Raw genomic sequence first — 17,366 nt, forward strand, 5'->3', positions numbered from 1 at the left:
TCTGTCGATAAGTTATTTAGTAACTTTCTGGATAGCAAACTTAAAACTAACAGCGGACGTGGGTTTTTGACAAATAAAAACGTTGCTACATAACTTATCGACAGATTACAAAAAGGTTGATATTATTAATTTCAGCCGTTAGGAAATAAAAAACTCAAAGTAACACAATAGGTACCTACTTTAACGGCGCTATGCCCTACGCGGAGGAAGTAGGTGGTTTATTTACACTTCGAAATATGATTCACTGAGCGAATCTTTATAAATGTGTGATGATAGATCTCTCCTAATAATTTTTAAATGGCATTGTACCAGATCTCTTAGTTATTATCTACTATATGTACCTCTATGGCTTCTTTGGTGGGTGATTAGACCCTAGCATCTCACCAGACCTGGGTCTTAACCAAAAGCAAAATATATTAAAAAAAAAAATTTTTAAGAACTTTCTCAACTTACCTGATAATTTAAAAGGTAGAGAGCCCATAAGAGGATCGGGTGCGAATCTTGGTCCAAAATGGAAGGGATGGAAGCCATGGTGCCTGGTCTTGGACCGCGGTTCCCTGGGGCCGTCGACTGTGACCTTGATCGCCTTCTGGTAGGTCGCCACTTGAGGGGGTGACGTTGCCAGCATTATCGTGAGGGTGAACGATTTACCTATTGACAAAATAGATGAAGTTTATTTATGTAGGTATATAAACTGGCGGGAAGTTGCTGGATGAGGAAGGCTGAGGACCGGGTGTGGTGGCGCTCTTTAGGGAAGGCCTATGTCCAATAGTGAACGTCCACAAGCTGATGATGATAATGATGATGTAGAGATCGGTGTAAAGATGTTTTAGGTAAATCAAAATTGCGCAAAGAAGTTTACAATTTTTTAAGTGTATTTGAACATTTAGAAGTAGGCACGCAATTTTGATTTATCATATCATCTCTACACATTATAATTATTAACTTCAATCTTCATTCCAGACATGTCGGTAATTTGCTCAAGACTTGGGGTTGTTCTCTACGTACAAAAACATCAATCAGTAGATACCAATACCTCAATAATTTGATTTGCCTAAACAAATTTTTACTTAATTTAAAAATGGACGAAGTACCTACGTATTAGATTTATCGTGTCGGTTCGTATTTTGCGTATTACATATTATTTGAACATAATGTTAGGTAGGTATGTAAAACAAATATCAAATATTATACATAATAATTTATATTATATTCGGCTAAAAAGAATAAATATTGCATATGGTTCTATATTACAACGTCTTTTAGACTAATCTTTTATTTACCAAAATAATACCTACATTTAAGTAAAGCCGACTTTACAGTTCGGAAATGTAGGGAATTTAAAACAAATGGACATTTTCCTCAGACATCCAAAGAACGCGCCGAGAGAACGCAAGAAATCGTCAACAGCCGCCGTTGATTTGTGGCTGTCAGCCCGCAACGCGCGTGCCGGCACGACCCTACGAAGCTTTAGCGAAGAGGAAATCCTCCAAAAAATGTAAATGGCTATAAAAACACATTGAGTTTGCCTGAGACTTGAAAGAGTTCGAAATCTTCGAAAAAATTCAGCAGTTTTTTTTTTGTTGTTAACCCTTAATGTACCCTTGAAAAGTTTTCTCATTAAACATACTCAGAATAGTCAAAATCAAGCAACTTGCTCTAATTTATAGGCTGATCAAATGTATCAAGGGGGGTTCAAACAATGTAGGTATTTTTAAATACTGAAAATGGCGAATTTTCAGATTCTTTGCATCAAAGCCTAGATTCGCAAAATATTTCGTATGATCGCTAGTGCTAAGTATGGATCAAAAAGAGTTCTTATTAAAATTATTAACGTAAAATTTTGTGTGGACGATATTTACATTCATAACATATCCCGAAAACCGAACATTCGAAATTACTCTCCCATTTACCATTGCGTTTCATCACAATCTAAATGATACTCAACCGATACCGCGGTTCGACCTATCACTTAACAAGTGTTTAGAAATTGTATCGCTACAATAATAGAGTCAACCGACCACGCATGGTATGCATCCATTGCCGGATTGGTTAAAGTTGAGTTCGATTGTAGTGGTGTATGAGGAGTAATGTATGTATTGTAGGGGAATTATTGACGCAAAATTAAGGTAATGAGTATCGGGTACAGGAGCAATGACGCAGTGGAATTGCCATCGTAACACATCCACCACAGAGCGGCCACAAACACGGCGGCAAGCGTTTGAACAATCGCTGCCATATCGACACATACCTAATGGTAATTCTGGTGAAATTCATGGTCGCAATCCAGGCTTCATAAGCGGTGAACTGATACTGACTATGCCATTTAGTACGTAAAATTTGTGGTATTGACGTGTTAGATTACAATGGTCGTGTTTATAGCTTGACTATCTGGCCTGTTAAAACCTATGATACCTACATGAATTACTGTGAAATAAATTGAAACTACATCTTTAGTACATAGGTTATAGAAGCTCAGTCACTTGACAGCGGATGATGGAGAAAGGCTCTTTAATCTCGGTTACCAAATCAGAAATGAGGAGATCCGTAGAGGAACCAAATTATGTAAGTGATATAGGTAGGTAATTCAACGGGTTGCGACTTGCATAGCTAAAGTGGCAATGGACGGGGCATACAGTAGTAGAAAGGCATATAGGTAAGACTTTTTCGATAGAAAATCGACTGGTTAAAAAAAAACTGGCAAATTCCCAAAATTTGATAATCGCTATTATGTTTTTTTTATTTTCATTCAGGTACAAGTTAGCCCTTGAAGCAATCTCTTCTGGTGGTAAGTGATGATGCAGATAAGAGGGATGCGGGCTCACGTGGTCAGGGTATGGCAGTTTTTCATCATCACCAGACCAGAAAAGAAATTATAAAATTCTAAGCCCCTGCCGGGAATCGAACCCGGGACCTTCCACTAGAAAGGAAGTCGTCAAACTAGAAGTTAGTTATGTACGTTGAAAAATACGAATAACTTTGTCTAGAAGTCAGCCACCTCCTTAGAAATAAAAGCGACGTAAACACCACCCCACCCCAAACCCGAAATGAGCGGCCTCCCGCTTATTTTCATAAAATGGATATAAATTCGCCAACTTGAGATGAGAAAAAATTTCCTTATGTCTCTACGCAAAACAAGGCTATATTTTATAAGTAGAGGTATATTCATATATTATATTATAAGACTCCCTTAGGTGCAAAGCACACCGGCAGAGCAGAGGCACAGTGGTTTATACACTATATAAACAGGTAAAGTTAATAAGTTTGAATGTAGAGGGTAATCTCTGGAACTAATGATCTGATTATGAAAATTCTTTCATAGATAGATAGCTACTATATCCCCGAACGCGAATTAAATAAGGCGAACGCGGAAAAAGCTACTTAGTTCTTAATGAAAATTCAAACTGAGTTATAAGTATTTAATATGATTGTAGGCATCGGTGCGTATTTCCGTTTGGTTTTCAGTACATCTATTTTAACGGTAATTCAAAGTATAAAAAGCTGAGTTCAGGTAGTTATTAAAAAAAATCGACTCCACTCCACTCCGCCTGTTTGCGCTAGCCTTAACATATTCTTTGTGTGGAAACATACAGATTTCGGAAGTATATTGACAAGGCTTCCTTAGCTACCAGATATTTTTATGCAAGTTAAGCTTGAACTTGACTACATTCATACCTTAAGCAATGATGAGATCTAGCTTAGATCACACTTGCTTAGAATGACCTATTCATTTGCATCTTAGCAGTTTGTATCAGACCGATGAGAGAAAAGGTTACATACCTACTTACATATATAAATTGGTTTAAGTTTAGATTAAGTATATTACAATATTAATATTATAAGTGATAGTTTTTAAGGTTGTTGCACTGTAATAGCAACAGGTAAAACAGTTATATAAAAAAAAAAACCTACTTACATAATACCTAATCAGTCTAACAAAGATTTTGACTAAGATAAATAACGATTAGTTAAGTAAAAGTTGAAATGCCCTGAATAAAAAAAATATCTACGAGATAAAATCAATAAAATAAGATGTTTGCCTACAAAATGTTTTGATCGTGTTATTCGGTGCAAACAATATTTTTATGAAGAGTGGCGCCCCCTCGGGATCAATATCCGCAGTTTATGAAGCTTGTCGCACGTGCACGCTGCAATATGTTCACGGCGGGGAGACGAAAGTCTTTTTATGAATAACTTAAATGATTTATGAAGTGCGCTTTTCACTCTATGCTACGACCCTTTGATACAAACGCGGCCCGAGAAATGGGGAAATGGTGCGAAAAGTATTGGAAAGGTCAAGATGTTGATTGTTGGTGCTGGTCCTGGATGTTTACTTAAGACTAGTTTTTGCTCCAGACCTCATATGAATGAATGAAGGAAAGTCTTTTTATGAATAACTTTTTTTTTAAAGAATATTAATGCTAATCATGACTAATATTCCCCTTTACCCTCCAATTAAGCGTAAAGCTTGTGCCAGGAGTGGGTACGACAATAGTGCAACGGGTGGGGTTCGAACCGCCGACCTTTCGGAATTCAGTCCGTTCCTCAACCGTTGAGCTATCGAAGTGAAAATGATTTATGAAGTGCGCTTTCACTCTATGCTACGACCCTTTGATACGTTTTTTTTACATAATAATATCTTATTAATATAATACATTTTACATAATAATATTACTTTTACATAATAATATAATTATTGTTGGTGTTATTTCCTAAAAGGCAGATGACAATAATTATGAGATCGGAATAATTCAATAACATCCATGATCAATGTATACTTTAATTGAAGGAATTGAAGAAACCAACCTATGTATATTGCGAATAATCGCAGGTGAAAGCATCTAAGTGAGTCGACCATCAAAACAATATTATTGAGTAGCAAAAAAAAATTAAGGTAATGAAAGAGGTGTCTATCTTCTTTTATTTCGAAGTCGGTTGAAAAAAATTCGAATTACAAAAAAACTGCGAAATCAGATCCGAACTCAATATGCAATTTCCCAGTCCCCGTTAGATTAAAAATCAGCTTTATAACGTCATAAAGTAGGCGGGGGCGTTAAGATAAGAGTTCCGTCGGCTAAATAAAAAATGAGCCACAATCGTAATGGCAGCCAGCTCCTTTGATCTCGGTTTCATGGCTTACTGGGGATTTTCAGCTTAGAGACGAGCAATTTGGATATAAAATACGTAATGCGGCCCGATACGCTTTAGGGACATTAGCGGATTGGCTGCGGGCGAGTACCTGTTATGTGTGCGCCTTTATAAATGCGTGCCGAGCCGACCTATTAAAATATCACTGCTTATTGATTAATGCGAAAGTTTAGCACATTACCTACTATATTGAATATTTGTATCCATAATAATATCAGTATCACACATTTTGTGTCGTCGTTAAGGTTCGAAAAAGGCGCCCAAACCAAGAATAGGGATTTTCCGCCGTATTGTGACGTCATAACAAAAAATATATTTTAATTCAATATGTGAAATTTGATTAGGTTTTTTAGTTTGTACCTACTAAGACTTAGATACCTAGTTAGATGTAGAAAATTAGAAACAAATCGTTACTTACACAATTTACTTTGCTTGACTGGAGCAGATAATATGCATCCGATATCTCCTAGATTGTGGCAAGTTGGCCACCCATGTCTAGGGACCACTCTAGATTTCTCCGGCCGGGTCGATTTAGGAAGCAGCTGCTTAGTGCTTCCCAAATCGGCCCTGCTGTAGTGTCGTGAATGCTTTAGACTAATTTCGAAAACGTGTCTTAAATATTTAAGTACTAAGTTCGTATTAAGAGTTAGCCTATTATTCGTAAAGAGGGCATTCTCCCGTCTACAGTGTCGTCGTACTCTCATGTCAAAGGTTTATAAAATCTCTACTGAAGACGCCATGTCAAGAATTTATACACGTACCCACTTCACTTTAACTATAAGTAACCGTATCTGAAGCAAAACAATTTTGCATAAAAAACGAAAACATAAGTTTAGCACTAAAATATTCGCATACAAATATAAACAAGTAAAGAAACCCAAGCAATAAAAGGGCGGGGCGCCAGCCAGGTAACCTCCCAGTGTGCCTGGATGCTGCTGGTCCCTTTTGGATGCGTCCGAGGGGAAGAGCAGTGTTCGGGCCGGTGCGCCCCGGTAACATGGCTAATAATTTCTCTTCGGAGATAATGTTAGCTATGGCTAATGACCTGGCAGGGGGGGAGGTTTCTCCGCGTGTCCCTCTGACTAGCAGAGGGCACAGTGGACGAAGCGTAGGACGGGACACGGGCGACGTGCGCGTCCCAGGGTTGGGGGACGCACTTCGTTGGTGCGTCCCGGAGGTGCGGTGGTGGGGACCGAGCAGGTCCCCAGTGGAGGGTCTGCCTCGGCAGACGTCGCTGGCTGGGTTGCGGTTGTTTGCTTCGGCCGTTCCCGTGACCCAGTCGCCAGGCGACGCGCAGTAGCGCCGCTGGGGTTTAGTGGGTATTCCGGTCGCCTCTCGGCCGGCGAGTCCCACATACCCTCCCTCCGGGGGGGATGCGTAAATGCATTCCCCAGCGTCAACAAAAAAAAAAAAAAAAAAAAAAGCAATAAAAGGGCGGCCGTCTACAAGCGAGACATCGTAAAATTCAGGTTTATTGAAGCGACTCAAAAGAACAAGAGAAAAGTCAAAAGCGTGTACAATTAAAAACCTCCCCTAGAGAGGCACCTCAAGCCGAGCGGTCAATATTGCTTGGAAAAGACCCTCAATTTTCACCACTCCCCTGCGCTAATAATAATAATTAGGAATGAGTGGTTCAATAATTAAAAACGGAAAAGAGAACTTGCAAAAGACGGCCAAAGGAAATCTGATCTCCCTTTCTGTCGCGGCCGGGGCGCTCCGTGCGAAGATCGCATTCCCTCCTCATCACGGTATACCTTTCATTATGCCGTCTCATTTAAATTAATAAAAATTGAAATAAATGCACACCTTAATTTGGACCGAGCTACTTTGCATTTTTTATTTTAGTTGGAAATATGAAATATTTGCTGCCTCATCCCGGTTTCGCTTGTGACCTCAGGCATCGATCCCACTCTATGAGTTCGGCGTTCACTATGCCGTGGGTTTAATTTTCAAAAAACACGAAACTTTACAATTAACCATGACGGTCGAATAACCAAGCGTAGGTACCTATTAGGTCAAAATTCAAAAACACTATCATGGTCTGTGGGACTCATACCATCTCGTTACTCGTACCTTCTCTGTATGGGTTTTAAAAACTGAAAAAGACCGCATGCATAAAAAACTAATGCGTCGGGCTGACATCCTTTTGTATTTACCTCATAGAGATATTACCTCATTTCCCTATATCTACTCTATACGTCTATTGCCTATAGGTACCATGTTATTTTTGTATGAAAATAAGTACCTACATTTAATGACAAATGTTCCTATAAATTTTCATCATGGGACTTGTATTATCTCAAGCAGTGCTTTAAAATACTTAGCCATTTTTTTTGGATCAGCTTATAACTCTAATTATTATTGCTGTAAATCTCTACAGGAATACTAATTTTGTCTACATTCCAGATAGAGTGTTTAGCTCATTGACGGGTATACCTGCTCATGGATTACCCAAAACTACAGCTCATAATAATTGATATCTGTACAAGACTACATTATACACCATTCGCATGCCATTAATTATGATTATACCCTACAAGCGTTGCGCGCAATCTAAAACTCGTTCCCTAATTTATAATATTCCCATTCCATTCTAAATAACAAGGCAAATTTAAAACCATTAGCCGTTAAGGGCAACCATGCAGTGCATCAAAGGGGCCTCTCCAGTTAATAAGGAAAGGTGAGGCCGAGATCTTTTTCCGCAGCTCTTATACAAAAATAATTTTCCACCTCTAAGGGTGGCTAGGTTTGCCATGACAACGGGAGTTTTAGGACAGTCCTATATTTTACGCTTACTGTTTCAAAAAGCTGGTCAATTGCGAGCCGGAGTCGCACACGAGGGTTACGGAGGGATACGGATCCCGGTACAAGATGTACCTACTTAATACTAAAACACTAAAAAAAAATTGTGATGTAACCACAACTTCAGAGTTTTCGGATTTTCCCTTTACTTATGCTATAAACATTGCTGGCTACCAATTTTCACGATTCTAGGTCAACGGGAAGTATTTAATAGGTTTTAATTCCCTTGACGGGTCTTGACTGACAGACAGACAGACAACGAAGTGATCCTATAAAGGTTTTTATACGGAACCCCAAAAATGAAAAAATAATATCAAAAATCATATGTAATGACACTCACACACAACCTATCATAATATAATACCGTATTCTAGCATCACTTCAAACAACTAACAAAAGCATTGCGTCGTAAAAATTTCGTAAACGAAATTTAAATATTATTTCAAGCTATCACCAATAAGTATTCAACTGGGATGCTCTAAGAGTAGATTTTTTGTATCACCGCTAGCTCACCATGAACCCTTTCAAGAAAACCAGAATTTCATAATAAATGATGAGAAATATCCTGTAAAAACTAGCTTTATGGTAGTTTTAGTGGGGAAGGAATTGGAGGGGTCTATTGTGTGCGATGTTTGACTAACAAGCCTCTTTCAGGTGCCAACAGAACAATAGTGAACACAAGTTATCTATGTATGACGCTCGAATGTGACGAGAATACTGTGTGAGTTGTGACCCTTTTGTAACACTACGCCATCTTAAACGGCAGTTTGTTAGTTAGATCTGGTTCGAAGGACCATTTTATAGATAAGCTACACATTATTTCCAACTGCTATAGAGCTTAAATCGTTACGTATTATTACAGATAAAGTCGCGGGGAAAGGCTAGTTATTTTTATAAACAAGATACTAAATGGTAAGTAGATAATGCATTAATGACATATTGCAGTTATCTAACTTCAAACCTCCTCGAACGAGTTATCGTACTTTTACCAACTACTACAACGAATATTTAAACCTACCTACTTTTAAGTGTTTAAGGACGTTTAAGTGTTCGGCACCAGTCCTGAGAGAAGAAAAAAAAAATAAGAACTACCTACTTCAAAATTTAAAAGAATCGGGCTTAAATTAAAACAATATAATTAGATACTAATTTATGATCTTCGATTAAATCAATATTTTGCTTTACTCTTACATCGTCCGTATAGAAAGTCTTGGTTGCATTTAAAAAAGCTAAGCGTGGGGAATGCGGGGACACACGGCCCTGGGGTATTTTTTATCGACGATCGCTCTAAAGTGGGGTCAATCAATCGATTAGCAGATGTCGCCTCTTGACTACTGGTGCAGTAAATTGGGCTCTTATTGCGGGGGACGTAATAAGGGAATCTCATCTACCTTTACCGACGTACCTATATCCTTACTAGTACTGTTATCCTGATTAGTTATAATTATTATATCACATTTATGATTATAACAATAATAATGTACATACCTACTAGCTATAATTACATAATTGCTACTGCTTTTCATATTTGCAAAATTCCTGGCATTTTTTTATTTATTTAGTATTTTATAAAAACATAATGCTTTTAAAAATAATATTAATGTGATATTCTTATTCTTGCATAAAAGTTAAAAGCTACTATATAACTACATTATTATTACTATTAAATGTAGAGTTTAATAGTTTTGTTTTATAAACCAAAACGTTAGATTAATTACATTTAATTACATTTAAATTGTTATAAAACATATTATAATAACTCGTAGATTTGATTGATTAGCTATAAAGGCCAATAAATCAACTCTTACAAGTAACAATAACTAACAATCCTGTACGAAAACAAATATCTCACTTCCACCCTCTTTCAGCTAAACTTCTCTTACACTTAAATAGAGCTGACACGGTAAAACCGAGGAAAAATTGTTCGGGTACCCTCATTAAATTTTTCGCTTATTAAAAATTCCCCGCGCCCTGTCCGTCAGCATCAGGCAACTTTTTTATCCGGAGTAACAGAAGTTGTGTTCCGATCCCCCTTCGTTCGTTCTCTTGCCCGATAATTTGAGTGAGATTTTCTCGCAATTTAAGATAAACAAAGAGAGCGCTTACCCTTAATTGGAAAGCAGAACGTTATTCACGAAGGAACGTGACAAATAGACACCTCTTAACTTCTTTTCCACTTTCCCGTTTAGGGCTATATTGGTTTTTTACAGACGCCGGCCAAAGCTTTTGTTTGTTTAAGGAAATGTTAATGAGTTATCTCTGCTTGCCGGCGAGTTAGGAAATGTGTTCTGGTTTTACAAGGGAAATCGATCCCGGTTCAACAAACAAGTAATAAAATAACGTCGTTGTGCCTACTCTGAATAATTACTGTCTTTAAGTAGGTAAATGGTAGGTAACTAATCATAATATATGAACTTATAGGACCGACTAGAAAATTAATAGGCGTACTATTTTTGAACCTACTCGTACCTACAATATTTACAAAAGCGAGTAACCATTTTCATTATATTTTGTTCATGTTGATAAGGTCACTTAGCGTCATAATAGTAGGTACGTGTGTATGTGTCTTTTGCGTTTCTGCGTGAAACTTATACTTCTTATCTGTACATAGATTGACCGTGTATAGCAATAAAAAAAGCTCTAGGAATATTACGATAGTAAGTACCATATCTATTCCAATTTCACACAAAGTTACAAATAAGATCTAAGTGACATGACATGCCTCCCTCGACTGTTGATGTTTCTTCCTGCCCGCTTCGTTAGCTCCCCCCTACTATTTGAATATGTGAGTTTACAGTTCGTGTTCCGTTTTACCCCATTTTACCCCTAAACATTTAAGTTTTACATGCGCTCTGTTTGTTTGAGTATTGAATGGAAATAGTTTCCCGAAACCCCCCTTGCGTAATAACTTACATGTTGACAAGACGAAATGTAAATAATATAACTGAGCTGCGAGTTATTGGTAATGGTGGCACGGTACAGATTTGCAAATAGAAAATATGAATAATCTCCCTGACAGAGCACCAAATTCTCGCTTTTTTTTAAAGCTTATATTTCTAAAGTCATAGTGTAAATTTTCAAGCCATGTTTTTTCAGCTATCGTAACATGAGCGCTGATGTTTTATCATTTTACTAGCTGATGCCCGTGACTTCGTCCGCGACGATTTTTATAACTGCCGTGGGAACTCTTTAATTTTCCGATATAAAAGCAGCGTATGTCACTCTCCATATCTTTAACGAAATTACGTCGATCCGTTGCTCCGTTGCGAAGTGACTGACGGAGAAAGTCGCGGGCATCAGCTAATAGAAAATTTTATTATCAATCCGAATGCATCAGAAGAAGGGTAATGTTTTTAATTTATGTTTGCCATAAGTGATAAGAGCTAGGTAAGCGCTTAGTTAGAATAATATTCTGACTAGATTAATTTTGGTTTGCAAGGAAAAGGTATTACAAAAAAACTGCTAATTATAACGCTACGTTTTTAGGGTTCCGTACCTCAAAAGGAAAAACGGAACCGTTATAGGATCACTTCATTGTCTGTCTGTCTGTCCGTCCGTCCGTCAGTCGTGTCTGCCAAGAAAACCTAAAGGGTACTTCCCGTTGACTTGGAATCATGAAATTTGGCAGGTACGCAGGTCTTATAGCACAAGTCAAGGAATAAATCCGAAAACTGTGAATTTGTGATTACATCATTAAAAAAAATTAAATGTGTTTCAATTTTCAAAGTAAGATAACTATAACTAACACCAAGTGGGGTAGCATATTAAAGGACTAGTTTGTACATTCTAAAACAGATTTTTATTTATTTTTATGCATAATAGTTTTTGATTTATCGTGGAAGATGTCGGAAAAATACCTGAATACGGAACCCTCGGTGCGCGAATCTGACACTCACTTGGCCGGTTTTATTTGATGTCGGATGTCTATTAAGAAGCAATGGACGGTATGGGTTAATAATAAAAAAAGTTGCTTACTACGTGTTCCGGCTAGGCCTTAAACAAAAATTTTAATGTTATTAAATGCACAACCAGAGACAAAATAGTATAAAAATATGCAATAAATTCAAACTATTTTTTTCATAATCAACCCATTGCCGGTTCACTACTAAGCACGGGTCTCCTCCGCTCAGAATGTTTGGTTCAAATAAAGTTATACACGTCGTTGTAGGAGCCAAGGAGGCATAGAGATTGCGTGCCATTCTCAACGAATGAAGGGTTAAATGCTATAAGTATCGTTTCCACACGGTAAGGCGACACTTAATTGCGAAGTTCTATAAGTGCGGTGTCAGTCTAAAGTGCTAGACTAGACTTAAGTTTGTTAAACCTTTGTGCGCATTAAATAAAACGGCAATTATTCCGGATCTAGTAAGCTGTACGCGCATTGATATACCTATTAATATGTGCGCTGTACAGTTTTTTTTTCTGGACTTGTCAAGTACTTTCTGCCATAATTAATTTTATCGATTGCGTATAAAAAGCTGTTCAGTATTGGCAGAGATGGCAGAAAAACTGTATATAAGCATTGAATGTTAAATAATATATAGTACTAGCCGATGCCCGCGACTTCGCCCGCGCGGATTTAGGTTTTTCGAAATCCCGTGGGGACTCTTTGATTTTCCGGGATAAAAAGTAGCCTATGTGCTAATCCAGGATATTATCTATCTCCATTTCAAATTTCAGCCAAATCCGCCCAGAAGTTTTTAGGTGAAGAAGTAACACATACAAACTTTCGCCTTTATAATATTAGTGTGAAGTGTGATCTACTAATATATTATTCAAAGCAAGTTCGCGCTTTTCAATTTATTCAATAAGTAGTTTGTTAATCATCGTAGACCGCTAAAAACTTTTTTGTTCTTTTTGCCAAATGAAATCTCGTAGCTTTATTATTATATAGGCTACAATTTATTTTCACTACAACTTCAAGAGTATAAAATACATTGTTGTACCTTGTCATTGTGATGAGCTCTTGGCCTATTAAAGTAATAGCGTTATAAAGCGACTTTGATGCTTCGGTCCTAATGCAGTAGATCTTCACAGATCAATTACCCCCATTGACTTAATATTCCAACAAGGAGAAGACCTGTTGAAATATTCAGCAGCAGCGGAGCTTTGTTTTGAGTGTTCTCTCAGGGGGAGGGCGCTTTTTATGAGTAGATGTCTGCATTATCGTAAACATTCAGATATATGTACGGTGTATGAAATATTTAATATGTTTTCGGCATTGATTTTTGCGAGAGTGGAAACGTTATGGGGTGAATGTATTGCTCTTTTTTTGGTGTTAAGTATTCGGTTGAAAATATTTCAGACTTAGGTTATTTAAAACGCTGATGTTAATTGTTTTTATCAATAAGGAACGCCAAATTATGTATTTATTTTTTTGGTCTTTAAAACTGTTATTTAAATTTGTTTTTAATCAAATTCTTGCGAAATCCGTTACTTACAAAGATTAAACGCTGGATTTTGTAAGCCCGAAATTTTTGGTGTTGTAATATACTTAATATGACTTATACAAAGGTACTATGTTTATAAAAATTTGTGCTAACGACATTGTGTGAATTAGGACTGATTACTGTAATAACACTCAGGTACTGTACATAATAAATATCTTACCCTGCATTTATGAACATTTTCCATTTTCAAATTACTTCAAACTTCAGGATAATCTTTTGTACCTAGGCTATAAGGTGTATAGATCTAGTATCAGAAAAAAGTATATAACTTAAGAAAAGATCTAAAACCGTCCTGTAATTCAAGTAAGCCATGGATATAAATAACCCGGTCAATTGCCTTCAACATAAGTCGATATTGCGACGTCTACACTTGAGGTGATTCTGCACACGGACAATTAATGCGTTTAAACAAATACCTAGCTTCTTTAAAGGATTATAGACTCCACCAGGCGGCAGGGCCGATCCGCATTGCAACGCAAAAATCCGCCTGCTAAATATATACATTTTATATGAAACTACGTCTACTAGAGACGCAGCGAGATGGAAATATATACACAGGTACATACAAAATGTTCCCCGCGTTGCGGCCGACTCGTCTCTAATCTTCCTTAGGTCGTATAACTTTGTTTTATTTTATTAACCCCCGACCAAAAAAGAGGGGTGTTATAAGTTTGACGTGTGTATCTGTGTATCTGTGTATCTGTGTATCTGTGTATCTGTGTGTCTGTGTATCTGTGTATCTGTGTATCTGTGTATCTGTGTATCTGTCTGTGGCATCGTAGCGCCTAAACGAATGAACCGATTTTAATTTAGTTTTTTTTGTTTGAAAGGTGGCTTGATCGAGAGTGTTCTTAGCTATAATCCAAAAAAATTGGTTCAGCCGTTTAAGAGTTATCAGCTCTTTTCTAGTTTTCTTGTAGAAAAGAAGGTTACATAACCGTTAGATTCTTAATATTAAGTCAATTGACAAATGTCAAGCTGTCAAGATGGACGTTGCCTAGATATACATTATTATTTATTTAAAAATGATGTTTTGGAAAATGTTTGGAAAACTCCAAGTTTTTGAAAGTTATCAGCTCTTTTCTAGTTACTGTAACCTTCACTGGTCGGGGGTGATGAAAATTTTTAATTTACACTTGTTCCTAATTACTTATAGTCGAAAGAATCACAAGTCAGCTATTCAATTTGTAAGTTCAGCCTGTTATTCCAAATCAATCGAGTAATATAGTAATATTAACAAGTGTAAATTAAAAATTTATAACACCCCCGACATGTGAAGGTTACAGTTACTAGAAAAGAGCTGATAACTTTCAAACGGCTAAACCGATTTTCTTAGATTATAGCTAAGAAATTATTATCGATCAAGCTGCCTTTCAAACAAAAAACTAAATTAAAATCGGTTCATTAATTTAGGAGCTACGATGCCACAGACAGATACACAGATACGCACGTCAAACTTATAACACCCCTCTTTTTGGGTCGGGGGTTAAAAACAATCCGTATCTATCCGTGCTATTAGCAGTATTTCTACCAGAAGTTATATTTTTCACAATTTTAACCATTAATTGTTGTTTTTGTGTGGGTGGATCACTTAAAGCCTGAAGTTAAGTGATTACCACCGCCCATGAACAGTCCTGTGTTAAAACTAGAACAGGTAATAGTAACACGGACAGGAAAAAATTAGCCTTTTAACTACAGTTAGACTGGATGTAACAGGAGTAACGAAGAAAAATAATAAAATCTAGCATATTATATAATGATGTAGGTAAGTAGGTACTACGTAGTACATACTAACTTGCGTTCTGAAGAATTGAAGACGGGTAATATATTAAGATCTTTTTTAACCCCCGACCCAAAAAGAGGGGTGTTATAAGTTTGACGTGTGTATCTGTGTGTCTGTGTATCTGTGTATCTGTGTATCTGTGTATCTGTGTATCTGTCTGTGGCATCGTAGCGCTTAAACGAATGAACCGATTTTAATTTAGTTTTTTTTGTTTGAAAGGTGGCTTGATCGAGAGTGTTCTTAGCTATAATCTAAAAAAATTGGTTCAGCCGTTTAAGAGTTATCAGCTCTTTTCTAGTTTTCTTGTAGAAAAGAAGGTTAGATAACCGTTAGGTTCATAATATTATGTCAATAGACAAATGTCAAGCTGTCAAGATGGACGTAGCCTAAATACATAATTATTTATTTGAAAATGATGTTTTGGAAAACTCAAATACTTTGGATCGTCGGGGGTGTTATAAATTTTTAATTTTCACTTGTTACACCATTCAATCCATTGATATTACAGACATACTTACCTGTTCTACGAGCCAAGAAAATAAATATGATTTACTCACCTCTCCCACTTCTGCCGACGAACCTCAGGTCATTAAACTTCGCGACTTGGTTCTTCATAACGGCAGTGCAGTTCCTCAACTCTGCTGAACAGTTCTCATCGTTTCCCGCTCGGACCGTGACCAGGGTACCATCTCCAACGTCACCCAGGGCGACCACTTTGAACGCTACTGGTAAGGTTTTGTTTGACCGCCAGTGTGGGGGCAGGACTGTGCATACCTGAGAAGATATTAACAAAGGATCGTTATACCTATATCAAATGATATTATGTTATGCAAAACAAGTAGGTAAATAAGTAGATCCCTACATACTAATGCAGACGACACTTGGGTCAAATTTACGTATAGAGAGCTATCTCGTCTACTCTAGCGCGTTTTATATCTTATGTCTTTACTCATCACCGAGCACGAATTATGTACGCCATATAATAATATGAACGTAACATTATTATGGTATTTCCTATCTTGCCCATACATTGCGTATCTCTAAAGAAGACCCTGAAGTCACGACTTTTAAATATTCTCATTGAACCTAGAGAAAAAACAATGCCCGGCGGCTATTTTGCAACAATATTTTGCATATTTCCTTTAGGACATTTCAGATGATGACAGACTGATCATAGAACATGTTCCTTGATTTGCTAGCATCTGTGGATAGTACCTCTGTATACTTATTGAACGAGTGGGAAAATTAGCCCACGTCTTGTTACACTCCAATATTCTTAAGGATTTTGAGCTTATAGCTACAAAGTTGAACTTGAAACGCAATTGAAATTAAATAGAGCGTAAATGTATGATTACTCACAACATGCGGACTGCCAGTCTTCACAAGCTCGCCAGGATGGTCGGCCAACAACCCTTCCAGCGTCCTTTCGGCCAGCAGCTCTGCTGTGAGAGGCTGACTCGGCAAACCGCCGTAGCTGGAGGAAGGCGCCTCATGACCAAGACCGTTCGTAGTCGAACTCACTTCACTCGATAAATGCATCGTCCATAGATATCGTATACATGTAACGTAAGCTAATTGTCTATAACTAGTTCACTGTATCTGTCACATAATTTTAGTTAAACATCGGATGGTGTGGTTGAAATCAATCATGAATTTGTGTGAGCTTACACTGATTTTTATGGACTTGGCCATCGTCTTTTCGATACCTGAAAAGAAGGAAAGAATGACATAAGTATATTTTTTATGAATCGCGTAGACCCGTAGAGCAAGTAGGTATATTTCATAACCCAAAAGACTTGGGCCGAACAAATCACGACAGTAGTGTCGCTAGACGGTAGTAAGTAGTATAGTAGATTACTTTACTTTAGTAGGCTACACGGTATACGTGGCTGCTTTGTAATACAAAAGACACACAACAAGAGCACTTTAGAGTAGTAGAGGGCAACTGCAGTATTTCGGTTCCTACGCAGTGTGGTTTTTTATTCAGAACTTCTAGAAGCGGCAACATGTAGAACATATCACATCACGTATCGCTGCTTTGTATATTTTGTCCCACCATCCGATATAAAATCTTTTATAAATAAAAAGCCCTGTCTCACTAACTGACTCATTTTTGAACTTAGAAAGCTGCAATTTTGCACACAGTTTCCTTTAACAGTTACAAGGAATAAAGAATGCTAATT

The 17,366-nt window shown here is 37.3% G+C and overlaps 1 protein-coding gene across 2 annotated transcripts in view; it reads right to left on the reverse strand.

Moving 5' to 3' along the window:
- LOC123873662 (runt-related transcription factor 1-like) overlaps positions 1-16,840 on the reverse strand; it is a 28,625-nt gene extending 11,785 nt beyond the window's left edge. Inside the window, exons 1-4 of one of the 2 annotated variants that reach the window (XM_045918629.1) lie at positions 16,543-16,840; positions 15,741-15,957; positions 11,926-11,943; positions 454-651 (exon numbers count right to left, since the gene is read on the reverse strand). In XM_045918629.1, coding sequence (XP_045774585.1) covers positions 454-651; positions 11,926-11,943; positions 15,741-15,957; positions 16,543-16,722 — 613 coding nt within the window. In that variant the 5' untranslated portion in view covers positions 16,723-16,840. The remainder of the gene's footprint in view (positions 1-453; positions 652-11,925; positions 11,944-15,740; positions 15,958-16,542) is intronic. The other variant, XM_045918630.1, reaches the window with a different exon arrangement.
- Between the last annotated feature and the right edge of the window lie 526 nt (positions 16,841-17,366).

This window comes from Maniola jurtina, chromosome 17, assembly GCF_905333055.1.
Source record: "Maniola jurtina chromosome 17, ilManJurt1.1, whole genome shotgun sequence".
Lineage (NCBI taxonomy): Eukaryota > Metazoa > Arthropoda > Insecta > Lepidoptera > Nymphalidae > Maniola > Maniola jurtina.